At 49.8% G+C, this 26438-nt stretch overlaps 2 protein-coding genes across 10 annotated transcripts in view; both read left to right on the forward strand.

The window, feature by feature from the left end:
- LOC115096351 overlaps positions 1 to 19444 on the forward strand; it is a 95917-nt gene extending 76473 nt beyond the window's left edge. For 4 of the 5 annotated variants that reach the window (XM_029610813.1, XM_029610814.1, XM_029610815.1 and 1 more), the window contains 3 exons: positions 6687 to 6896; positions 18213 to 18327; positions 18484 to 19444. In XM_029610813.1, the coding sequence (XP_029466673.1) occupies positions 6687 to 6896; positions 18213 to 18327; positions 18484 to 18613 (455 nt within the window). In that variant the 3' untranslated portion in view covers positions 18614 to 19444. Of the gene's footprint in view, positions 1 to 6686; positions 6897 to 18212; positions 18328 to 18483 lie in introns of those variants that run through there. The other variant, XM_029610817.1, reaches the window with a different exon arrangement.
- A 54-nt stretch (positions 19445 to 19498) lies between these two features.
- The window catches only part of TRUB2 (TruB pseudouridine synthase family member 2), a 71323-nt gene continuing 64383 nt past the window's right edge, over positions 19499 to 26438 (forward strand). Inside the window, exon 1 of one of the 5 annotated variants that reach the window (XM_029610819.1) lies at positions 19499 to 19680. In XM_029610819.1, the coding sequence (XP_029466679.1) occupies positions 19624 to 19680 (57 nt within the window). In that variant the 5' untranslated portion in view covers positions 19499 to 19623. Of the gene's footprint in view, positions 19681 to 25245; positions 25552 to 25645; positions 25668 to 26438 lie in introns of those variants that run through there. The other 4 variants (XM_029610821.1, XM_029610820.1, XM_029610818.1 and 1 more) reach the window with 4 other exon arrangements.

Consider the following 26438-nt stretch of genomic DNA (forward strand, 5'->3'; position numbering starts at 1 on the left):
AATACCCGTTTCACATCCAGCTTTCGCAAATCTCTAGCCTCTGGCGAAGAGGAATCCAAACCCGCAAAGGAAGGAAGCTCCACAGACTGATTTAAATGAAAAGCAGAGACCACCTTCGGGAGAAAGGATGGAACCGTGCGCAATGAAACACCCACGTCTGAAATCCTTAAGAAAGGCTCTCTGCAAGATAATGCCTGGAGCTCTAGAATACGCCTCGCCGAAACAATAGCGACCAAAAACACCATTTTCAAAGTGAGATCTTTCAGGGTCGCCTGCTTCAAGGGCTCAAAGGGGGCCTAGCAAAGTGTGCGGAAGACCAAATTAAGTTTCCAGGAAGGACAGGGATTCCGAACTGGAGGGTGCAAGTGCTTAACCCCTTTCAGGAACCTAGCCACATCGGGATGCGAAGCAAGCGCCACCCCATGCACCTTACCTCGAAAACAACCTAACGCCACTACTTGAACTCTCAAGGAATTAAAGGCCAGACCCTTGGACAAGCCCACCTGAAGGAAATCCAGAACTTCCGGGATTGAGGCCTTGTCAGGACGAATGCTACATTCCACACACCAGGACTCAAACACCCCCCAGACCCTAACATAGGCTCTGGAGGTAGAGATTTTACGGGAGTGCAAGAGTGTGGCGATAACCGCAGGCGAATAACCCCTCGAACTTAACATCTACCTTTCAAAAGCCATGCCACTAGACAGAAGCGATCGACCTCGCCGAAATAGACTGGCCCCTGGCACAGTAGAGTTGGGGAAGGAGGAAATCGCAGCGGACCGTTGATGGCTAGAGTCAGAAGATCCGCAAACCACGGACGTCGTGGCCATTCCGGAGCCACTAGAATCACTGTACCTGGGTGAACTTCTATGCGGCGCAACACTTTTCCGACCAACGGTCACGGAGGAAAGACGTACAATAGAACGTCCCTTGGCCAGGGCAGAACCAGAGCATCTACTCCCTCCACTCCCGGTTCTTGTCGCCGACTGAAGAAACGAGGAGCCTTGGCATTGTGGTACGTTGCCATGAGGTCCATGGATGGCCTGGTCCAACGCTAGCACAGAAGACGAAAGGCCTCGTCTGAGAGTTCCCACTCCCCTGGATCCAACTGGTTTCGACTGATAAAGTCTGCCTGCACGTTGTCGACCCCGGCGATGTGGGAGGCCGCAATCTTGTAAAAGTGCCGTTCCGCCTAGGCGATCAGCAGCCGTGCCTCCATCGTCACCGGACGGCTCCTGGTTCCTCCTTGACGATTGATGTAAGCTACTGCTGTGGCATTGTCAGATAGTACCTCACTGACCGCCCTTCCACCAAGGGAAGAAGGGCCTGCAATGCCAGCCAAACAGCCCTGGTATCCAAGCGATTGATGGACCAGGAGGATTCCGTCTTCGTCCATTGGCCCTTTACCACCGCTCTCCGACACACCGCCCCCCATCCGGAGAGGCTGGCATCGGTTCTGACCACGATCCACGTGGGAATCTCCAAGTCCTCTCCCCAATGCAAGTTGTCTGGACACAGCCACCAATGTAGACTGGCACGCGCCACGTCCGTCAGCGGTAATTGAAGCTGGAACTGCTGGGAATGTGGACTCCAGCGGGAGAGCAATGCAAACTGCAGAGGACGCATATGAGCAAAGGCCCATGGAATGAGCTCGAGAGTGGAAGCCATCGACTCCAGGACCTGCAAATAATCCCAAGCTGTGGGCTGAAGCATGGAACTGAATAAATTCACCTGGGAAATCAACTTGGAAAGTTTCTCTTCTGTAAGAAACACCTTACCCAAGGCTGTATCGAATCTGGCTCCCAGAAATTCCAAGGACTGAGAAGGAATCAGATGGCTCTTGTCGGGGTTTACCACCCAACCTAAGGAAGTCAACCTCCGGAGGACCCGCTGAACCGCAGTCCTGCACAATTCCTCCGACTTCGCACGAATCAGCCAATCGTCCAGGTAGGGATGAACCAATACTCCCTTGCGCCGCAGGGCTGCTGCTACCACCACCATCACCTTGGTGAAGACCCTTGGCGCTGTCACAATGCCGAACGGGAGTGCACAAAACTGGAAATGTTGGCCGATGATCACAAACTGTAGGTACTTCTGATGATCCGGACGGATGGGAATGTGCAGATAAGCCTCCGTCAGATCCAATAACGCCAGAAACTCTCCCTTGTGGACGGATGCTATCACGGATCGCAGAGTTTCCATCCGAAAACGAGGCACCTTCAGCTTCCGATTGACCTGTTTCAGATCGAGGATGGGGCGAAATGTTCCTTCCTTTTTTGGCACAATGAAATAGATCAAGTAATGCCCACGCCTGAGTTCTCTGGCTGGAACTGGAACTATCGTGCCAAGGTCTTGTAAGCGCAGCAGGGTCTGGTGTACCACTTGTCTCTTTTAAAGGCACGCGCATGGGAAAACCATGAAGCGGTCGTGGATCGGCCGTGCAAAATCTAAAGCGTAGCCGTGTTCGATTATGCTTAGGACCCATTGATCCGACATTACCGTGGTCCACTCCTCCAGGAATAAGGACAGCCTGCCCCCAATCTTTGGAACCGAGGAGTGAACCGGCCGCCCTTCATTGTGAAGGCTTGGGATCCCCATGAGGTTGAGGGGCTCCATCTCTGGAGGACCGCCGGCCTCGAAAGGACTGGGGCCACGTGTTTTGATGGCTTTGTCCCTGACGGAACGATGAGCCCGTGGAGCAGGAGGAGCGAAAACGTCAATTTCCCCAAAATCTTGATCTCTAAGGGAAAGATCCCCTGGTCCTAGGCCTGTCCTCCAGCAGCTTATGGACCTTGTTCTCTCCAAGCGACTTAATCATATCATCCAATTGCTTCCCGAACAACAATCTGCCTTTGAAGGGCAGCGAACCCAAATGCGACTTGGAGGAGACATCCGCCGACCAATTCCGCAACCATAGGAGGCGATGCGCAGAAACCGCTGACACCATCGCTCTTCCTGATGTCCGCAAAAGATCATACAGGGCATCCACAGTGTAAGCCACCGCAGACTCCGGCCTCCCTACCTGTAGTGACTGGGCCTCTGTAAGTTCCATGGATGCTTGGAAATCCTGGATCCAGCGGAAACTGGTCCGCTGCGTGAAGCTGCTGCAGATGGCAGCCCGGACACCAAGAGCCGAAACCTCAAAGATCTTCTTCAGTTGTACCTCCAACTTACGATCCTGCAAATCCTTCAAGGCTGCGGCTCCTGTTACCAGAATAGTCGACTTCTTCTTAACTGCTGAGACTGCAGCATCCACCTTAGGCACCCTGAGAAGATCCAGCGTGTCCTCTGGGAGCGGATACAACTTATCCATGGCTCTGCTCACCTTTAAGCCCAGATCAGAAGTATCCCACTCCTTGAATAAAAGGTCAGACACCGAGAAGTGAAACGGGAATGACCGCGCTGGGTCTCGGAGTCCCAGCACCACCGAATCCATAGTAGCCCCCAGTCTGGAATCCTCCTGAGGGGCCTCAATCTCCAGTTCATCTAGGATGACCAAAATAAGGGGACCCAGCTCGTCCTTTCTAAACAAGCACACCACCCTGGGGTCATTCCCCTCCACCAGAGGGGAGCCCATGTGCTTGGATGGAGTAGCCTGTGTATCAGGGTCCACATCCTGATCCCGATCAGGAACTGGCCGTGGAGAATCCGCCTGATTCAAAGAGTCCGAGGATGTGTTGTCCCTCGGACATTCCATGGACTGAAGTGGGCATTTCTCCTTGAGTGCACCACCTGATTTCGGTGGCTGAATCCGCTTCCGGGCCTCAGAGGAACCTCCTCCTGGCCCTGCTGCCGCAGGAGCCCTGCGAGCTACCTTGTGCCCCTGTGCCTTATCAGCCCTGCGCTCCTTAAATGCTTTGTGCATTAAAAGCACAAAATCGGAGGTGAACGACAAAGAAGACCCTTCTGAATCCTCCTCCTCATCGTCCACCTGCCCAGCGCCAGCCAAACCGGCCCCCCCAGGAGCACTAGGCTGCGGTGACAACAGGGGAGGCAGAAGCCCACCCCCCTCAGCTGCTGTGTCCTGCTGCCGCATGGTCCTTAAAATGGCCTCCATTCCCGCGCTGAGCTGAACCGGGGCCTGACATGACAAACTCTGGATGCCGACTCCCCGCCGTGATTGTGAAGCCCCCCCCCCCCTCCTCCCCGGTCAATTTTGCGGGCGCAGCGACCCCCGAGGAGCCCTCTCCCCCAAGAGACACTCCGTACAAACGCCGGTCCGGGAGAGCCGAATGCGGCATAAGCAGGGACCTTAATTTAGCCCGGCCGGAGAGAGGAGCAGGAGAAATCAAAGGCCGACGCGATCGGAGCTGTCCGCTGTCTGAAATCAACACCCGCAGTGAGCAAGCTAGGCCTGCAGAGGAGAATTTAAAGCCGCAGTAAACCAATTTTTTTTTTTTTTTTTTAAATCTTACAGGGGGCTAACTGAAGGTGAGAGCCCGAGACCCCCGGGATCACCTTCAGTGGGCAGTTACAGGGTCCTCAACCCTCTGCTCCTGAGCCTCAAATACCAGGGGGGAATCGGGGGATGGTCCCATCAGGACCTGACAATCCCCTGGGAGGCTAAAAAGGGGAACTAGCCTAAGATAAAAAATCTGACCCCTCACTAGTCAGCCATACACACAGACTATCCGAAAAACATACAAAAGACCCTTAAATCCTAACCAAATACCAGACTCCAGGGAAGCACCTCTTCCACCTGCTGGAGACAGAAGAATACTGACAGACTCTAGGTGGCACCTCAGGGGTATACGACAGAGTCCACAGAAATTGGTCTATCTCCGCCTGCTGGAGGGGAGGTAAAACCCAGGAGTCTGGGCTGATCCGGGTATGTACAGGGAAACGAGTGCTATGTAGACCATGCAAATTCCTGAATGCCCCCCTTGTGAACCAGGGAAACATAAGCCAGCTCTCATTGAAAATTCAAGACAAGCAAGCATTAAAACACTAAAAGGTGAATTTTAAAAGCCGGTCGCTCGCCAAAATCGGGAGATGTGCGTGCTTCTAGCACATGCATGTGTCCACCCGATTTTATAAGCCACCCACATGAGGGGAAAAAAGGGGTGGAACGTGGAAGGGCGTAGGCAGAGCATGGGCATTTCCAGGGTGGGGCCAAGAGATATGTGCCCAAGTAGCTATGCACCTAGGCATGTACCCACGTATACTTCAGCGCAAATTTACTTCTGCTATGGAGAAAGTGTAAGTCTTTATAAAACTATTTCCAGGCATCTATGACGCGCTTGAGGGGTTGGAGTTAACTGGGGAGAGTGCAGGCTAACGAAGCAGGGGGATTTGGAGGACCTGGCTTTAGATTGGGCAAACTGGTGGACGAACTGGTAAAATTGGTCATGGACTGGACATGTGTCTGTTATAAAATTCCCTCACCTGTGCATCCCAAAGCCGACTTACGTAGCTGTGTGTGCACAAGCTTAAAATTAGAAGCACAAACATGCACACCAGGTTGATTATAACATGCACACAGACTTGCGCACTGGATATAAGATTGACGTGTATGTGGCTGGGCTCCCTTATACGCATGTATATGTGCACCTGCATAGCTAACATAACTAGATGGTAACTTTCAAACAGGCACACATATACGTGTATATGGGCGTGCAGCCATTCTGTATTTTCGGCACACACATTATAAAATAGCCCTGTCGCTAACACCGCCTCCATAGCAGAAATAAATCTGTGCTGAAGAATACCTGGGTTTGAGCCCAGGCACGTAGCTACTTGCACTCTTGGCCCTGCCCAGGGCCGGTGTAAGAGTATTGAGCGCCCTAGGCGACCCTTGCGCTGCCGCCCCCCCTCCCACCCTCCGGTTGCGCCCCCCCCCCCTATCTGTTTCAGCGCCGATTGTGTGCTTCTCAGGGCCGCGAGCAAGCATGCTGCTCGCCGCCCTGAGAAGCCTCGCGGCCCTGAGAAGCACGCAATCTCTATTTCTCTTTGCTGCGTGCGGGATAGGCCCCACTTGCAGCACCACGTGGCTGCTCTTCAGCGCCCCCTACGACTCGGCGCCCTAGGCGACCGCCGAAGTTCGCCTAATGGATGCGCCGGCCCTGGCCCCGCCCCAGAATGCCCAGACCCCACCCACATTCTGCCCCTTTTTTCCCCAATGTGAGATATTCGCATATTGGTACTTGTGCGTGCATGTGGGTGGCCTATAAAATTGGGTGGATATGTGCATGTGCTAGATATGTGTACATCTCCCGATTTTGGCGCATGCCCGACTTTTAAAATACACCTTTAACTGAACCCAGCCTGGGACAGTCAAGATGGCCATCACGTTTGTGATTTTTATCTGGACAGCTATCTTAGCTGGGAAAAATCCACTTGAGTCAGAACTGGAGTCATATCTACCCAGGTTCCCACTGTCTCTACAACAAAAGACTGAGCTCATCGAACTTTGCACTGGGCAGTAATGGAGACTATAGCAACATTTACACTTTTGGTATGTAACCAAATAAAATGATATAAAAATTTCCAAATGGTTAACTTTAAAATGTAATTATCAATTTAAAGATTTTTTGGGCCCTGGATATGCGCAGAACAAAAGAGACAAGTATATCATTTCTGAATGCATTTAATTGAACATAAGAAGAGAGCAGTGACTTGGTGAACCAGACCGGAATGGCATATAGGAAACCTCACTCCCTCCTCTCTTTTCATGTCATCCCTTCTAGGTTTCAGCATGAGGCTAAGCCGCCAGAACTTGATAAGTAGGAACAGGAGGGCTGCAAGCAAGCAGGAGAGTGGAGAGCATTGGCAGGATTCAGAACTCAGGATTTCTGGATGCGGTGACATGAAGTTTGTTCCCATGCAGGAAGCAGCACCTATCATCAATGTACCCAGAAGCCTGCTGCTAAAAGAGCGATTTTTCTCACAGGCTAGGGGTAAGAATCAACAAGAAGGAAGGTTTATACGTTGTTGTTTTATATATCTTGACCTTTATATAGCCTGCATTATCTATTTCTGTAGTGTATATACTGTATTATATATATTTATAACCCTTGCTTTGTGGTGTAGTTAGGTCCTAAGGGTACACAAAATTATTTATTCTCTTCAGGGTATGCCATCCGGCCAGCACTCCTCTGTCCCAAGGGTGGAATCCTTTTTGTGGGGGGGGGGGGGGAGGAAGCTCTCGCTAATGGCCCAGGCAGTGGTGTGTTTCTCCCTGTGTGGTGTTAGATGCGGCATCTCAAGGGGTGAGATGCTGAGACAAACCAGGCAGGACAAGGCTCTGGGTGTTAAGTGTTTACTGATTCTTTAACCATTAAATTAATGTCCATTTTTCCATAAAGTTGAAATTACAGCTGACTGATGTACACAGGTTTTTTCTCTTCTGGGTAGATGTGCTTTATCTCAGGTATCTGAGTAAAGCTTCCCATGGTGATTTTAACATGCACAAAGCTTTCCCAGAAGCCAAATAGGAATCCTATTGGAGGGGTCTTCTCAGACGCATAAAAGTCTTACCTGAGTCCAGGTTTTCACGGACACCCAGCCTGTCCTGGTCCCATGGGTTGGCGATCTAGTGAGGAAACTCCATAGATCTTAGTCCTTGAGGCTTCTCTTGCAGGAAAAGTCTCTAAAATGCGGGAAACAGGCTATCCCAGCCCTGGATCCCCATGGGGAGGGGTGAGTCAAAACCTCCCCCACAAACAATATCCAAAATACTTTCTTAATGCAAAAATATGGATACATATTCAGCCATCAAAGCATCACTCCTAAGGTGCTGTCACCGGTCTTGCTCATATACGGATCGATACTGTAAAACTGCGGGAGAGCGGACGAACGCCCGCTCTCCCGGCACACGCACCGGCCCTTCGCCGGTGCGAGCGATCCAGTATGCAAATGAGGTGATGCGGTGCAAACGAGGAAAAGGAGGCGCTAGGGACACTAGCGCGTCCCTAGCGCCTCCTTTTGGCCTGGAGCGGCGGCCGTCAGCGGGTTTGACAGCCGACGCTCAATTTTGCCGGCGTTGGTTCTCGAGCCCGGAAACCGGACGCCGGCAAAATTGAGCGTCCGGTTTTCGGCCCGAATTCAAATTTATTTTTATTTTTTTTTTTTTTACTTTTTTTTACTTTTGGGGACCTCCGACTTAATATCGCTATGATATTAAGTCGGAGGGTGCACAGAAAAGCAGTTTTTACTGCTTTTCTGTGCACTTTCCTGGCGCCGGAAGAAATTAGCGCCGACCTTTGGGTCGGCGCTAATTTCTTAGAGTAAAATGTGCGGCTTGGCTGCACATTTTACTTACTGGATCCCGCGCGCATACCTAATAGGGCCATCAACATGCATTTGCATGTTGAGGGCGCTATTAGGTGCCGCGGGTGGGCCGCGTGTTTTCCTCCCCTTACTGAATAAGGGGTAAGGGAAAACACACGTCCAGAGCAGGCTGACAGTGCGCTCCGACGGAGCACACTTTACTGTATCGACCTGATAGAGAGTAGAGTAGAGCTCATGGGTCTTCGGTCCTCTGAATGAGAATCCCCAAAGGGAATCTGGCCCAAAAAGCTATCTCACTGTAACTAATAATAGAGGGACCCTCTGGCAGGGAGTGCATGATGAGATTTCTGTTAAAAAAACAAGAAGTATGTTAAGACTGGGAGGCTTCACCAGGGAGAAGAAAAGGAACATCCTTACTGTACCGAGGCTACATAAAACTGACCACAAAGAATATTAAAATGGCCTCACTAACTGGCCGATATAGTACAGTGCGCTCCGGTGGAGCGCACTGTTAACTGGCATTTGGACGCGCGTTTTTGACGCGCTAGCTTTACCCCTTATTCAGCAAGGGGTAATAGCGCGTCGAAAACGAGCGTCCAACCCCCCCCCCCCCCCCCCCCCGAGACTAATAGTGCCCGCAACATGCAAATGCATGTTGATGGCCCTATTATTCATTCCCACACGATACAGTAAGTAAAATGTGCAGCCAAGCCGCACATTTTACTTTAAGAAATTAGCGCCTACCCAAAGGTAGGCATTAATTTCTACCGGCGCCAGGGAAGTGCACAGAAAAGCAGTAAAAACTGCTTTTCTGTGCTCCCTCCGACTTAATATCATGGCGATATTAAGACGGAGGTTACAACAGTTAAAAAAAAAGTTTAAAAAAAAAATTTTAAATGGGCCTGCGGCTCGCAGATTGATAACTGGACGCTCAATTTTGCCAGCATCCAGTTTCCGAACCCGTGGCTGTCAGCGGGTTTGAGAACCGACGCCAGCAAAACTGAGGGTCGGCTGTCAAACTCGCTGACAGCCGCCGCTCCTGTCCAAAAAGAGGTGCTAGGGACGCGCGGGCCCTAATTTAAATAAATTAACTTACTGAATTGCGCGCTCTCCCGGGATTTTTACTGTATCGGCCCGTAAATAGGCACAAGCAACAATCCTGGCCCTCCAGGTTAGGAGGGGCTGAAGGTGGATGGAAGGCTCACAGAGATGTTGTTTCTAAACAGGGCCCTAGGGCCATCTAGTGGCTGACCCAAGGGGATACCTGCATTCAAAACAATAAGTTGATAAATGCCACACCTATCAATACAATGCTGCACTATCAGAAGCTAGGTCAAATATATATCAACGACTGGTGGAAAGGAGCTTCTGAAAAATTATTCTAAAAATATCACAGAAAAGCCTAATAAAGGCTTACATGCAATCAATAAAAGGATATCAAAGTAGTTTCCTCACAAGTCTCATGTCTCTTCGCCACGCGGCCGGCACAGCTACTCCTCCTCCGCCTACACCGCGATCGGCGGCGGCGACCCATCGGGGTCACTGGAGGCCCGACGCGACCAGCCGCCCCAGACCGCTACCCGGACGACCCCGAGGCCCGCCCCGAGGCCTGCCCAGTCTCCGATGGCATCAGCGGTGCGCCGGTAGGCCCTCTTAAAATCAGCCCTACCTCAGGCGCCGTCTTTTCTGTTCGCCACGCCGCCGGCACAGCTTCTCCTCCTCCGCCTCCACCGCAATCGGAGGCGGCGACCCATCGGGGTCACTGGAGGCCCGACGCGACCAGCCGCCCCAGACCGCTACCCGGATGACTCCGAGGCCCGCCCAGTCTCCGGCATCAGCGGTGCGCCGGTAGGCCCTCTTAAAATCAGCCCTACCTCAGGCGCCATCCTTCCTCTTCACCACGTGGCCGGCACAGCTACTCCTCCTCCGCTGCGATCGGCGCTGGCGACCCATCGGGGTCACTGGAGGCTCGACACGACCAGCCACCCCAGACCGCTACCCGGACGACCCCAAGGCCCGCCCCTAGGCCTGCCCAGTCTCCGATGGCAGCAGCGGTGCGCCGGTAGGCCCTCTTAAAATCAGCCCTACCTCAGGCGCCATGCTTCCTCTTCACCACGTGGCCGGCACAGCTACTCCTCCTCCGCTGCGATCGGCGGCGGTGACCCATCGGGGTCACTGGAGGCCCGACGCGACCAGTCGCCCCAGACCGCTACCCGGACGACCCCGAGGCCTGCCCCTGGGCCCGCCCAGTCTCCAACGGCATCAGCGGTGTGCTGGTGCCGTTGGAGACTGGGCGCGCCCAGGCAGGCCCCTTAGTGCGCCCAGGCAGGCCCCTTAGTGCGCCCCTTTGTGCCGCCCCTTTGAGATGCCCTCTCCCTTAAACTGCCAGCATCTCTCCTCTCACCCGAACCTCCATCTCTCTCAGCTCCCCCCCCCCGTGCACTGCTTCCTCTGAGGTATCCATGGCCAGCAGCTCTCTCAGGCACCCTCCCGAGCAGCCGCCCTACCTAAACAAACCACCACACACCCCACACCAAACCAGCCCCTCCAAACCTGCCTCATCCACTCCAAAGCCTACTCACCAAAGCCACCGATACCGGCCATCCCCTCCTGCCACACCATGCACACCCCCCTCAACCCACCACCCCCCTATTGCAACTGCCTCCCTTGCAATAGACATTACCCCCATCAAATCCTGGATGCCTCACTACAATCCCCACCACCTGCAACTTCCCTCACACTGCCCTATCAATAATAACTCTTCTACTCATCAATGCACAATCCATCTCCAAAAAAATCCCCATTATACATGACCTCCTAACAGACAATCACCCAGACATCTTATGCATCACCGAAACATGGCTCAAAAAATCTGACATAGCCCTAATCAACCAAGTGCCTCATGCATCTTACAACATCTTCCCCCTCCACAGACCAAAGAAAAAAGGAGGTGGTCTTCTCCTCAAAGCACGAAAAGAGCTCAACCTCACATGCAGCCCCATCACCTCCCCACCCCCCCCCCACTCCCCCTATAAATAGGCCTTTTTAAATCCAAAAACCTCCAAATCCTCCTACTATATGCCCCACCCAACTGCCTAGGTCAAAACCTCACCACCCTCATCGAAACCATCACCTCACAAATCAACCTGGACCTTCCAGCAATAATACTAGGAGATTTCAACCTCCACATGGACTCCTCCCCCCTACAACCACAATGCAAACTCCTCCTCGATACCATGAATGCAATGGACTTCAAGCAAATCATTCACTCCCTGACGCAAAAATCAGGACACACCCTTGATCTGATTTTCATCAACAGCAAAATCTCAACATCCAATAGTCCTCCTACCACCACCAGCATTCCTTGGTCTGACCACAGACTCATCTAGACCACCCTTCACCTCAAAACCTACCACCCCACACCAAATGACTCCAAAAAATACATCAGCTTCCATAAGCCGTGCCCCAGTGACGTCCTTGCTGAAGACCTCCCCAGCGCTCTAACCGCATTAGACCTCAAAGTTCCAAACACGACTATCAATTCCTGGAATGACATCAACGCAAAAATCGCCAAAACTAAATGCCCCATCATCACCAAAGCAATGCTCAACAGCAACTCCTACAAAACTCCATGGTATACCCCCAAACTGAAAAACACCAAAAGACTACTCCGTCAAGCTGAAAAAACCTGGAGAAGACACCCCATCCCACCTCATCTCAACAGATACAGGATGCTCCTCTACATCTACAGAACTGACACCGACAAAGCCAAACGTGAATTCTTTGGAAAAAAAATTCATCAACATCAACACAACCCCAGAACCCTCTTCAACTTCGTCACCAAACTGATGCAACCCCACCTTCTCACACCATCCTCAGACAACAACACAAAGACTTGCGAAGATCTTGCCCGATTCTTCTCTGATAAAATCAGCAAACTCATAACTCCCAACCTCCACACAAAAGAAGAAACACCGACCTCACTCAACGAAACTCTATCCACCTGGTCCAACTTTGAACTCATCGTCTCAACTGAAGTAAAAAAGATCATCCAGAAAATCAACCCAGCATCACACCCTATCGACACAATCCCAGTCAAGTCTCTCAAACTCATTCCTGACACCATCGCCAAACCCATCGCAGACATAATAAATACCTCACTTGATCAAGGCATCTTCCCAGAAGCCCTGAAATGTGCCATTATCAAACCCATCCTCAAAAAACCACATCTCAATCCCTCCGACCTCTCCAACTACAGACCTATTTCAAATCTCTCATTCATCGAGAAACACATCAACCTCCAACTCTCTGAACCCCTAGAAAATCATAACATCCTATACCCCACCCAACATGGTTTCAGAAAAATCCCTCAGCACCAAGACCCTCCTTCTATCACTCACAGACACAGCCTTAAGAGGCTTTGATGCTGGACACTCTTACTTTCTCATCTTACTGGACATCTCTGCTGCCTTTGATACTGTAAATCACAGCATACTGATGACATGACTGATGGAGCTTGGCCTAAGCGAAAAAACCCTCAACTGGTTTCGATCATACCTATCCAACAGATCCTACAAAGTTCACCTCAACAACAATGAATCAGAACAATTTCCTCTCCCTCACGGAGTCCCACAAGGTTCATCCCTCTCATCTACCCTATTCAACATATATATGTTCCCTCTCAGTAAACTTCTCTCCAACATGGACCTCATATTCTACATCTACGCAGACAACATCCAGATTCTTCTCCCTGTCAAAGAAAGCATACCTAACACCATCACCTTCTGGAACTCCTTCTCCATCCAAATATCAAATCTCCTCACGCAGATATCCCTCACCCTCAACCACAAAAAAAACAAAATCCTTTACATATCAAACAAAAGCACAACCAAAACCAGCAAAGTCAGCACCTCCAGTCAGCCACACACCGCTCTCACCAATGAGGTCAGAGACCTCGGCATCACCCTTGACTCAAACCTCAACAAGAAAAAACACATCAACATGACAATCAAAGAAGGCTTTTACAAACTTAAAGTCCTCAAAAAAACTCAAACCTCTTCTATTCCACCACGACTACCGCACAGTACTCCAAACCCTTATACTATCCAAGTTCGACTACTGTAACTCCCTCCTCCTCGGACTGCCCACCTCCACCACAAAACCACTTCAGCTACTCCAAAATGCCACAGCCAGATCCTTCACAAACACCAACCGAACCTCACACATCACACCAATTCTAAAAGAACTACACTGGCTCCCCATATCACACAGTTCACAATACAAAACTCTCACCATACTACACAAAACCATCTACAACCAAAAAATCAAATGGACCAAAGACTCTCTCCAACTACACCATAGCCAGAAAAACCTGCGTTCCCAAAATACAGGCCTCCTTATCATACCCTATACAAAACTTGCTCACCTTACCTCCACCAGACAACGCACCTTCTCTGTAGCTGGTCCCACCCTCTGGAACCAGCTACCTTCCCAACTCAGACTGGAACCCTCCCCCCAATCATTCAAAAGCAATTGAAAACATGGCTATTCCAGAAAGCCTACCAACACGCTACCTAACTCCACCACCCCCCTTCCCTCCCACTTCCCCCATCCCCTAGCTCACTCCCCTTTCACCTCTTCCTCCCAGCTAAATCAGTTACATGTCCCGCTGTACATACTCTATCTTTTGTTTCTACCTTGCTTTTGCATATACTGATTCCGCCTTTCAGATACCTCAGCCCAGTCTATAACTTAAAACTACAAAACCATCCTTTAACACCTATCATTATCATTGTTTAATAGGGATGTGAATCGTTTTGAACGATTAAAATTATCGTCAGATAATTTTAAAATCATCCTAAATCGTTTAGAGTGCACGATACAATACAAATGCCCCCATTTTATCGTCAGGGGCATTTGTATTGTATCGTTAAATAGGGCACGGGAATTATTTGGGGGAGGGCGGGAAAACCGGCACACCAAAACAACCCCTAAACCCACCCCGACCCTTTAAAACCAATTCCTTACCCTCCCCCACCCTCCCGAACCCCCCCAAAATGTTAAATTACCTGGTGGTCCAGTGGGGGGGAGGTCCCGGCGCGATCTCCCGCTCTCGGGCCATCGGCGCTATTTTGGCTGCCACTAATTAAAATGGCGCCGATGGCCCGATAAAAAAAAAAAAAAAAACCCCACCGACCCTTTAAATCGACCCCACCCTCCCGACCCCCCAAAACCTTTTAAAATTACCTGGTGGTCCAGGGGGGCCTCGGGGAGAGATCCAGGGGGGCCTCGGGGAGAGGAGAGAGCCAGGGGGCCTCAGGGAAAGATTTCCTGTTCCCAGGCATCAGCTGTTCTAAAAAAAAAAATGGCGCCGATGCCCCTTTGCCCTTACCATGTGACAGGGTATCTGTGCCATTGGCCGGCCCCTGTCACATGGTAGGAGCACTGGATGGCCGGCGCCATTTTTTTTTTTAGAACAGCTGATGCCTGGGAACGGGAAATCTTTCCCCGAGGCCCCCCTGGATCTCTCCCCGAGGCCCCCTGAGGCCCCCCTGGACCACCAGGTAATTTTAAAAGGTTTTGGGGGGGTCGGGAGGGTGGGGTCGATTTAAAGGGTCGGGTGGGTTGTTTTTTTTAGCGGCGCGGGCCTCCCTAAAAAAAAAATTAGCGATGTGAATTGGAATCGGAAACGATTCCAATTCACATATCTTAACGATCAGATTCCCCCCCCCCCCAGCCGAATCTGATCGTTAAGACGATCTGGCGCACGATTCACATCTCTAGTATGTGTAAGCGTATAAAGACGGACAGCATGTGTGTAAATGTGTAATTAAGAGCCTATATAAGAGAGAGAAAAAGCATGTGTATATACAGGCTTTCAATCGCACACATACATGCTGTCTTTTTCTCTCACACACAAACTCTCATTCACATGCTTACACACATGCTCTCTCTCTCTCTCTCTCATTTACACACAGGCTCTCAATCACATACTCACATGCTCCCTCACCTAAACCAGCTCTCAGTCACACACACATGCTCTCTCTCTTACTTATACACAGAGGCTCTTAATCATACATACATATTTCTCTCACACACAAAGGATCTCAATCACACATGCATATTCTTTCACACAAACAGGTTTTCAATCACAAACTTACACATACAGGTTCCCAATCGTAAATTTACATTCATGCTCTCTCTCACAGGCAGGCTGTCAATCACATACATATTCTCTTTCATATATACAGGCTCTCAATCATTCACATACATGCTGTCTCACTCATACACACACACAGCACCTCAAACATATGTTTTCTCATTCACTCTTCCCCCCCCCCACCCCGAACTAGCGGCAGCTGCAGCCTCCTCCACTTCCAACCCTAAAGGCAGCAGCAACCTTCTTCCCTTTCAGCCCTCACGGAGAAAGGAATCCCATTGGCCGTGGGGGTTGACGTTGTTCCTCATTCCTTAGGCCGCGCCTCTCTTCTCTTCTTTGGGCCAGTGCTGCCCACACTAACATGGTCTCTTCTTCCCGTGCACGCACCCACTTCTCACCGTTTCCTCTTCTGGGCTGGGGGGGGGGGGGGGGGCGGGAAGAAGAGAGCATGCCGGTGCTGCTGACTCCAGCTGTCCTGCTGCGTTCCGCCCGGGCGAGGACCTGTTTTTCTCGGGTAGGGGGAGCAGCTGGGTCAGTGGGGGACCGGGAAGTGTGGCGACACACCTGCGTGTGCTTGGTGACACACTGGTGGGTTGCAACACACTAGTTGAGAACCGCTGGTCTAGAGTAACTGTGTTTTCCCAGGCTAATTTTCAAAGTGAAAGTGTAAAGTCTAAAATTATCCACGGACTTTGCATTCTTTGAAAATTACTCCATAAATGAGAGAGTTTTCAAAAGGAATGTAGCTGGGTAAATTCAGAGATAACCAGTTACATCCCCCTGGATGAAAAGCGCATCCAGAGTATATAAGCACCTTTAGCCAGATTAAAGCGACATTCCCAGGGATGTGGTCAGGGGAGTAAAATAAGGTCCTGATTTTAAAAAGCATTCACATGGTTAAAATTAGGTTTTGCACTTGTAAATGCACTTTACCTGGTAAGTAGACTTTTGAAAATTACAGCAATGTATGCCATTGAATTGTCCATAGGTTATACATGTGTAAGTTCAGTTTACACGTGTAAATGGCTTTTCAAAATTGCTACGATAGTATTTACATTTACACATGTAACTCCTTATAAAATTCACATGAATGCGCATAGAGTTGAGTTTCCAAATCTATGTGCATAGTCTTGCTCTCGTTCCTCTGCTCACAGACGCATTAGGTACAAATTTCACAGGTACTTTTGTTCCCATGTATCTTGAAGCTGTGTAGTTTCTCTGAAAATTACTGACAAAATACATGGGAACACAAGTTCCCATGGACCTTACACCTATAGATGGGCTAGTGAAAAATTGCATCAAAATGACAAAGACACACAAATGGGGACATATTTTCTTTTTTTGAACTTATACATACTTTTATGCTAGTTGGACCAGTAAAAAAATATCTTGAGAATATTTCTATGTCTATTTGAGCAAATGAGAAATGTTTTAAAGGACCGACAAGCGCCTGCAGGGAGGGCCCCCTTAACAGGGCGCTTGCCGGCAGAGCGACTGCCCCCCCCCCCCCACCCGCGGAGTCGTCTTACCGCGGCGGCCGGGTGGGAGCAAACGCCGCGAGGGATGGAGCGCCGAAGCCGGCCGGAGACCTTGGGGACCGGCGCATCGAGGGCGATGACGTCATCACGCTGCGGCGCGGTGATGTCATCGGGTGGGCGCGCGAATCCTGGCCCGGGGTCTCGCGGGACTTCGGGCGCGAATTCGGGCCCGAGATCTCGCGAGACCTCGGGACTTAAAGGCAGGGCGGGCGCCGGACCAGGCCCTTTTCGCTGGCCGGCGCTCGCGTTTCCACCCACCCACCCAACTAGGAGCAAGAGAGGGGGGACGACGGACAGTAAGGAGGAGATAGTCAGAAGATAATGTTAGCAAGAGAATTGCCAAATGTACAATTGTCGCAGTAATAAGGGTTGGCGGGGGTACCCAAGTTAGGGGGGGGGCCAGGAGGGGCCCGGAGGACACGGTGGACAAACCGTGGTCACAGGTGAAGGAAAGTGCGTAGAGGTGGGCGTGGGCTGCCCGGGGGATGGCCCCATGGCTTGGACATGGCGGGGGGCCGGTCAGAGCGTATGGCGGACTGGCTAAAATGGCGGACGCCGGTACGAAGCCCGGTATGGTAATATTCGACGAACGCACTAATACTCGGGTACCGAAAGTTTGGTTTTATATTAATAATTAATAAAAGCTGCGGCCTATTTTCACCAATATTGGAGTATGAGTGGTAAATGGATGGTGATAAGGTAAGGGGGGAGGGGGGAGAGAGCACGGCAGTGCAAGCTGCCACTGTTATAATTCTTAAGTGCAACAAAACCTTAAATAGTTGCTAAAATTGAATAGCTTGATTGTGTGCTTCGGCTAAAAATTTCGTGTCGGGCTTCATTTTGGTGCCCCCCCCCCCCCCCCCGCGGGAATTTCATTTTTCCCGTGGTTCGGGGTTTCTTTTTTTCGGGGGCCCCGATTTTCAGGTTAGTGCGCAATATCGGGAGTTAGCGTTCACTAACTCAAAAATGAATTTTTTCCAAAATTTCGGAAAAAAATTCAATCGTTTTTTGGTTCTCCCAAACCATTCCGAATTAGGCAATTTTGTTGACATTGCCTAATTTGAGAAAAACGATTGCACATCCGAGGTGAATGAGAAGTTTCATGGATCAGGCAAACACTAAAGCATCAATCTAGTTATGAATCTTCAAGCAGAAATTGGAGAGCAGGCAATGGAGACACCCTCCCAGGCTGATGGAGAAAAATAACTGAATTTCCAGAGTTTGCTTTTTATTTTTATTTCACTTATATAATTAATGTAGTTTATTAATACATTTTCCCCCCACAGCCTCCTTTCCAGGACAACTGCAGGCCTGGACTGACCTCCACAGGAACTTGTCTCAAACTCCACTACAACAGAGGGAGGAGAGGAGCTTAAAGGGTAAACATGCTCCAAGAAACAGGTAAGGCAGGGAGGGGAGGTGACATGTGGCAAGTGAGTAAACAGAGAATTCAGGCAATTGAAGTATAAAAGCAAAACAAGGTGACAGGAGAAACGGATTCCTTGAAAAGTAATGAATCAGTCTTGAATGAATAATCAATCACTGTCTATTTTGCAGGCGCTTTGGTTTTTATGACATGAAACCCGATTATGCATCTGGACAATACTGCTGCAACCTTCAGGCCATTGGTAGGGACCGGCAATGCTCTCATATGGCAGCAAGGCTCTCCACGATACTGAAAGACTGATAGTGGAAGCGCTAGAAAATCCCAAGGGCGAGCACTGGAGAAGACAAGAGACTTATCTCTGTTTAGTTTTCCTGTCATCTTTATACCCATCTCTAGGTGTTGAGGGTTAGGTGATCACGGTGCCTTTGACCTTTTGTGTACAGAAAACTGCAGAGTTTGCCATTGCCTTTTGCAGCCCACAGCACCTTGTCTTCCCCCAGCAAGGTATGAGCCAGGCCTGACCCTACTTTGCTTCCAAGATCTAACAAGCAGACTAGCTCAGAAAAGTGTTTCAGGGGACTTAGCTCAATTAATTTTTCTTTTCCAAAGAAGTTGTAAAGGGGTTTGTTAACTGAAGGACCTGTTGAACAAAAGACGCCTCCTTCATAACACCAGTGTATAACACTTTTATACAAAGCTTAATGGAGAATACAGAAAACAGAAGAGGCTTTTCTGAGCCTAATAACATTGTTTCTGTGGGGAGATTTCAGCAGTGACTAGATTGTATAAACTGAGTTAGAATTTAGCTAGGACACTGGGATTAACATCCCTAAGCCTTGTGAAAAGTGTCAAGGATTCTTTAAGATCTCCAGAGTAGACCGAACTTTGGTTTTAACATCTCATCTGAAAGACAGCGTGTTCAGTCGCTGGACCAGATACACTAAGTATTTTCTCCATAGACACAAAATGGGAGAAAACCCTTCGTACGTCTGCCAATGTGTCACTCGGCGAATCTTGTACTGTATATAACTTTGTAATTGGGAAGCTGATAAACCTGCTGAAATAGCAGACCACTGCATGACATGCTGGGTGTTTGCTTTTGCATATTAATAAATTTGTATGATTCAAGTCTCCATGAAGTTCTTTTTGCCTTTTGCACCTATGTGGAGTGGCAGCAGCAGGACTGATTTCAGGCTGCAGCAGGCTCTATATTTTTATTTTAGGCTCTTTGCACATTCTACTGCAGAAGAACTAATGGGATCCCAAACCACTTTGACTTTTTCACATTCAAGTTATGGTAAGGCTTCACCATGCAAGTAGATGTGGAGGTACCAAAATCGCTTTTTCTTCAACTATTTCTTCTTAAGGTTGGTAAAATACATTTCTGGACTAACATGGTGCCCTTATTTCACAGGGTTAGAAAATACATATTTGGCTGCCATGCCCCCCATCCTTGCCTTGGCAGCTCAGCCTCATGTGGCTGATGCAGCATCTCATGCTTTTGCCTTTTCTTTCTCATGAGTAAAACTGCCAAATACTATTCAGTTCCGACTGATATCTGTGAATAATGTGACCGTTACCATTTGTGCATGCCTAGCCGTGCACTGCATGGTAAAACTTGTTCCAATTTAGGATGCTTTAAAGTGTACAACATAAATCTAACTTAGAATGGCAAATATTTCACACTAATAATATGAATTTTATGTTTCTCTTGTACTATACTATACTAACATAAGACATTCCAGTACAGTAACAATTTCTGTTTCTAAAAGGCTTACAAAAGAAGTTGTAATGCTGATCTCACTAGCAGTTCTTGTAGAGCTTGGGAATAAACGCCAACTATGACATAGCTCAGAGAAGTTTCATTCCAATTTGCAATGCCATTACTAGGTAGCTATCTGTATCAATTAAAAACCTCAGGGCCAGATTTTCAAAGGGGTACGCACGTAAGATACGCGTGTACCCCCCGAAAACCTGCCCGAAGTTACCCCTGCGCACGCCGAGCCTATGTTGAATAGGCTCGGCGGCGTGCGCAAGCCTTGGGACGCGCGTAAGTCCCGGGGCTTTCCTGGGGGGGGCCTGTCGGGGGCGTGTCACGGCGGCGCATCATTTGAGGGCGGGGCCGCGGGCGTGGTTCTGGCCCGGAGGCGTTTCAGGGGCATGGCCGAGGCCTCCGAAACAGCTCCCGGGCCTGGTAATTGCACAGCCGGCGCAACTTTTAAAACAAAGGTGGGGGGGTTAGATAGGGCTGGGGGGGGGTGGGTTAGGTAGGGGGAAGGGAGGGGAAGGTGCGGGGGTGGAGGGAACGGAGGCAGGCTGTGCGGCTCGGCGCACGCAGGCTGCCAATTTTGCACAGCCTTGCGCGCGCTGACTCCTGATTTTAAAGGATACGCTTGGCTACGCATGTATTTATTAAAATCCGGTGTACTCTTGCTTGCGTCTGGTGTGCGAACAAAAGTTCGCGCGGGCATACTTTTATAAAATCTACCCCTCAGTGTCTACTTCAAAGCTAATATGAGCAGCAGACTATACTGGAAATGAAAAGCAACGGAGACACTTTTCATTTCTCTGTTTTCTAATGGTGACTTTACATAGCATGAGTGTGAAATTACATAGCATAGTCATTTTGTAAAATACCCTCCAGTTTAATTACCGTATATTCATTGTACATTAATGTTTATTCTTGAGTCTGGTGATTAAATAAGATTGCTAATTTTAACTCCATGTGCACTTCAGAGGTGTCTTCTTTCAAAGCTTTGTTTTGTCATACCCTAAGGCTACATAAGAATATAAGATATTCCATACTGGGTCAGACCAAGGGTCCATCAAGCCCAGCATCTTATTTGCAATAGTGGCCAATCCAAATCACAAGTACCTGGCAAGTACCCAAACATTAAATAGATCCCAAACTACTATTCCTTATTGATTAATAGCAGTTTATGGACTTCTCCTCGAGGAACTTATCCAAACCTTTTTAAACCCAGTTACACTAACTGTCATAACCACATCCTCTGGAAATGAATTCCAGAGCTTAATTGTGCATTGAATGACAAATAATTTTCTTCTTGGTTTTAAATGAGCTACTTGCTAACTTCATGGAGTGCCTCCTAGACTTTCTATTATCTGAGAGAGTAAATAACCGATTCACATTTACCCATTTAAGTCCTTTCATGATTTTGTAGACCTCTATCATATCCCCTCTCAGCCGTCTCTTCTCCAACCTGAACAGCCCTAACTTCTTTAGCCTTCCCTCATAGGGTAGCCGTTCCATGCTCTTTATCATTTTGGTTGCCTTTCTTTGTACTTTCTCCAGTGCAACTATATCTTTTTTTAAATGCGGCTTCCAGACTTGCACATAGTATTCAAGGTGCGGTCTCACCATGGAGAGGCATTATGGCATCCACCGTTTTATTCCCTTCCTAATAATTTCTAACATGTCTGCTTTTTTGACTGCCACAGCACACTGAGTCGACGATTTCAATGTATTATCCACTATGACTATTATCTGTACAATTAAATATTGGTCTTAGGAACTGGCTTCCTGGCCTATTATTTAAGGGATAATCTTCAAATAGCCTATGTAGTTGCAAACTATGGGCTGATTTACTAAGGTTTTCCTCCCATACTGTGTCTATAGGAAAATGCCTAGCAAGTGAGTGCCTATGTGGGCACTTATAATGTGCACAAATTTCAAGATGTATACAAGTATTCTTCTTCCACTTCCCCTGCAAAAACAGCAGGTGCAGACTATATGGGATGTCTTTAACGCATGCACGCATTTTACATACAATTTCAAAGAGAAACTACCCACATTATTTCGGTTTAAAAACTAGCAAGTGGAAAGTATACATGTTAAAATCATCTACACACCTACTGTTTGCATGATCAGCTGGGACATGAAGGGAGGGAACCGGCAAAGTGGTGTGCATACATCAGTGCGTGTGTGCACTGTTTTTTCATACGCACAGGAAAATATTTGTCCTGTGATTAAAAGTTTGCACACTATGGCAGCTTTGTGTACTTCCAGCTATGTTTGAGGAAGTTGGTTTCAGTCAGGTAATTTTTACACATGCAGGGAGATGAGACCTATGCACTCTTACAAAAAAGTTCTGCTTCTTCAGAACTTATCAATATCTTGCTGTAGTTCTTTTTGTTTATATATGTACTAGCGAAAAGTGCCCATTGTTGCTCAGGTCGTCTGGTCTCAGCCTCTGTGTATGTGTGTTTCTGGATACCTCTGTCTGTGTAACTGCCTGTGCATGTGTTTGGAGAAGCCTCTGTATGTGGAGCCTGTCCAGTGTTGCCAGATTTTCATGAAAGAACAAGCACTTTTTTCCAAAAAAACAAGCCCAAAACACATGAGATTGAAACTTTTTATTTTTTATAGCATTTAACGCCCTCACATATTCATTTTCCTCTCCCCACCCCCCTCCAAGCACATCTCTGGCCCCGCACATACTGATTCTCCCCTCCGAGCACATCTCTGGCCCTCACATACTCATTCCCCCCCTCCCTAACCCCTCCGAGCACATCTCTGGCCCTCACATACTCACTCATTCCCCCCTCCCTAACCACTCCGAGCACATCTCTGGCCCCCACACTCTCATTCCCCCCTCCTAGCACATCTCTGGCCCCCACACTCTCATTCCCCCCTCCGAGCACATCTCTGGCCCCCACACTCTCATTCCCCCCCTCCGAGCACATCTCTGGCCCCCACACTCTCATTCCCCCCTCCGAGCACATCTCTGGCCTCCACACTCTCATTCCCCCCTCCGAGCACATCTCTGGCCTCCACACTCTCATTCCCCCCTCCGAGCACATCTCTGGCCTCCACACTCATTCCCCCCTCCGAGCACATCCCTGGCCTCCACACTCATTCCCCCCTCCCCACCCCCCTCCGAGCACATCTCTGGCCTCCACACTCCCATTCCCCTCTCCCCACCCCCCCTCGAGCACATCTCTGGCCCCCACACTCTCATTCCCCCCTCCGAGCACATCTCTGGCCCTCACACTCTCATTCCCCTCTCCCCACCCCCCTCCGAGCACATCTCTGGCCCCCACACTCTCATTCCCCCCCTCCGAGCACATCTCTGGCCCTCACACTCTCATTCCCCTCTCCCCACCCCCCTCCGAGCACATCTCTGGCCCCCACACTCTCATTCCCCCCTCCGAGCACATCTCTGGCCCCCACACTCTCATTCCCCTCTCCCCACCCCCCTCCGAGCACATCTCTGGCCCCCACACTCTCATTCCCCTCTCCCCACCCCCCTCCGAGGACATCTCTGGCCCCCACACTCTCATTCCCCTCTCCCCACCCCCCTCCGAGGACATCTCTGGCCCCCACACTCTCATTCCCCCCTCCGAACACATCTCTGGCCTCCACACTCTCATTCCCCCCTCCGAACACATCTCTGGCCTCCACACTCTCATTCCCCCCTCCGAACACATCTCTGGCCTCCACACTCTCATTCCCCCCTCCGAACACATCTCTGGCCTCCACACTCTCATTCCCCTCTCCCCACCCCCCTCCGAGGACATCTCTGGCCCCCACACTCTCATTCCCCCCTCCGAACACATCTCTGGCCGCCACACTCTCCCCACCCCCCTCCGAGCACATCTCTGGCCCCCACACTCTCATTCCCCTCTCCGAACACATCTCTGGCCTCCACACTCTCCCCACCCCCCTCCGAGCACATCTCTGGCCCCCACACTCTCATTCCCCTCTCCCCACCCCCCTCCGAGCACATCTCTGGCCCCCACACTCTCATTCCCCTCTCCCCACCCCCCTCCGAGCACATCTCTGGCCCCCACACTCTCATTCCCCTCTCCCCACCCCCCTCCGAACACATCTCTGGCCTCCACACTCTCCCCACCCCCCTCCGAGCACATCTCTGGCCTCCACACTCTCATTCCCCTCTCCCCACCCCCCTCCGAGCACATCTCTGGTCTCCACACTCTCCCCACCCCCCTCCGAGCACATCTCTGGCCCCCACACTCTCCCCACCCCCCTCCGAGCACATCTCTGGCCCCCTCACTCTCCCCACCCCCCTCCGAGCACATCTCTGGCCCCCACGCTCTCCCCACCCCCCTCCGAGCACATCTCTGGCCCCCACACTCTCCCCACCCCCCTCCGAGCACATCTCTGGCCCCCACACTCTCCCCACCCCCCTCCGAGCACATCTCTGGCCCCCACACTCTCCCCACCCCCCTCCGAGCACATCTCTGGCCCCCCACACTCTCCCCACCCCCCTCCGAGCACATCTCTGGCCCCCACACTCTCCCCACCCCCCTCCGAGCACATCTCTGGCCCCCACACTCTCCCCACCCCCCTCCGAGCACATCTCTGGCCCCCACACTCCCCCCCCCCCCCTCCGAGCACATCTCTGGCCTCCACACTCTCCCCACCCCCCTCCGAGCACATCTCTGGCTCTCACATACTCATTCCCCCCTCCCTAACCCCTCCGAGCACATCTCTGACACCGCACACACTGATTCCCCCCTCTGAGCACATGTCTGGCCCTCACATACTCATTCCCCTCTCCCACCATACTAATTCCTCCCCTCCTGATACCTGGCTGTAGCTGCACACTCTGGATTCCTTTGCTGTTGCGCTCCAATGCCGTTCTGCTGGTCTTCCCGTTCCGCCCACGTGCGATGCTGTGCAGTGCTGGCTAGATCTGCCCACCAAATGTGCTCCTGACGTATGCATCAACAAGGCTTACAGCTCCTGCTCTGATTGGCTTACTGCTGCAATATAGGGATAGGGTGCGTCTGCTATGGACAGGCTTCATCGCAGCAGCAGCCAATCACTGTAACATGATTCAGAGCATAAGTCCCGCCCAACAAGCCCAAAAAAACGCGACTGGCAGAAAAAATAGCCCAATTAAAAGCAACCCGCGAATCGGAAAAAAAACCGCGAATGACTACAAAAAGAAGCCCAATCTCGCGGTAAATAAGCGAGGTTGGCAACACTGTGTGGGATGCTCCCCTACTTCCTGTCCCACCGGCCAATCAGCGGCTTCCTCTTTCTACTGGCAGGAAGAAGGGAGGAGGTTTCCAATTGGCCCGCGGGGGCAGGAAAAAGGTAAAGGGAAGTATAACTGGGGCTTTGGGACACCAGGAGCCGCGACACATTGGTTGAGAATAGCTGTTCTAGGGTGAGCGGAATGGCATGTTTGGTCCTATTCCAGGCATACAATCAGCAGCATCTGGAGAAGACAGGGAGCAGCAGTGTTGGAGTGTGGTGGTTTTATTTTTATATGTAGAAACTTTTCTACAGTTGCTGACCTGAAAGCATATAAAGCAGTATTCTAATGTGCATTTCTTCTAGAGTATAGCCTGTATAAAATCTATTGTAAATATATAATTTTTATTCATACTAATACACAGTTATTTTTACAGTGCTGAAAAATTTTTGTGAGAATTTTATTTTCAGTTTAGTGATTGGAATATATACCACAGTGATCTAGGAACTGTATGGCTCCTGGGGTTAACTATTGTTGGCAGGCTGTGATAGCTTCTATTGGATCTATGCAAAAATTATCCAAAAATATTGTACATGAGCTATTGCAATAGCAGAAATCCTAGATCCTGTCTCTGAGCTAATTTATGCAAATGAGCCCCCCAATCTCAAGTGTCCAGTTCAGGTCTGTGGAAAAGTTGGTAACCGTTCTTGCAGTACATCACCATTTGCTGATTTTTGCTGAATTGCTCACTGTTTTATAGTTTGGATTATTTGTTCTTGGTGTATGCCATGTTCTTTTATATCCTGAGCTGTCTTTATGTCTTCTCCTGGCAACTATAGTTTTCTTCCTCCATCTCTGCTCCCAGTATGACCTTGATCGATTAATTTAACCTTCCTGGGTGCAAAAAGATTGTTTGTGGACTGGATATAGCAACCATGTGAAATTTGTTTTTCTTTATACAGCACTGAGTATATTGGGCTTGTATAAATAATATTTTAACACACTATAATTGCCTCAATAAAAGTATATTTTCTGTATACTGGGTGTTGCATAACCTTTGCTTTCCCCCATTGCAGCAGTAACTGGAAATATGATAGAAACATGCAATATACCATTTTAATAATCGACATTTAAAATGGAATTAAGCATATAATTAATAG

Source organism: Rhinatrema bivittatum, chromosome 8, assembly GCF_901001135.1.
Source record: "Rhinatrema bivittatum chromosome 8, aRhiBiv1.1, whole genome shotgun sequence".
Classification (NCBI taxonomy): Eukaryota; Metazoa; Chordata; class Amphibia; order Gymnophiona; family Rhinatrematidae; genus Rhinatrema; species Rhinatrema bivittatum.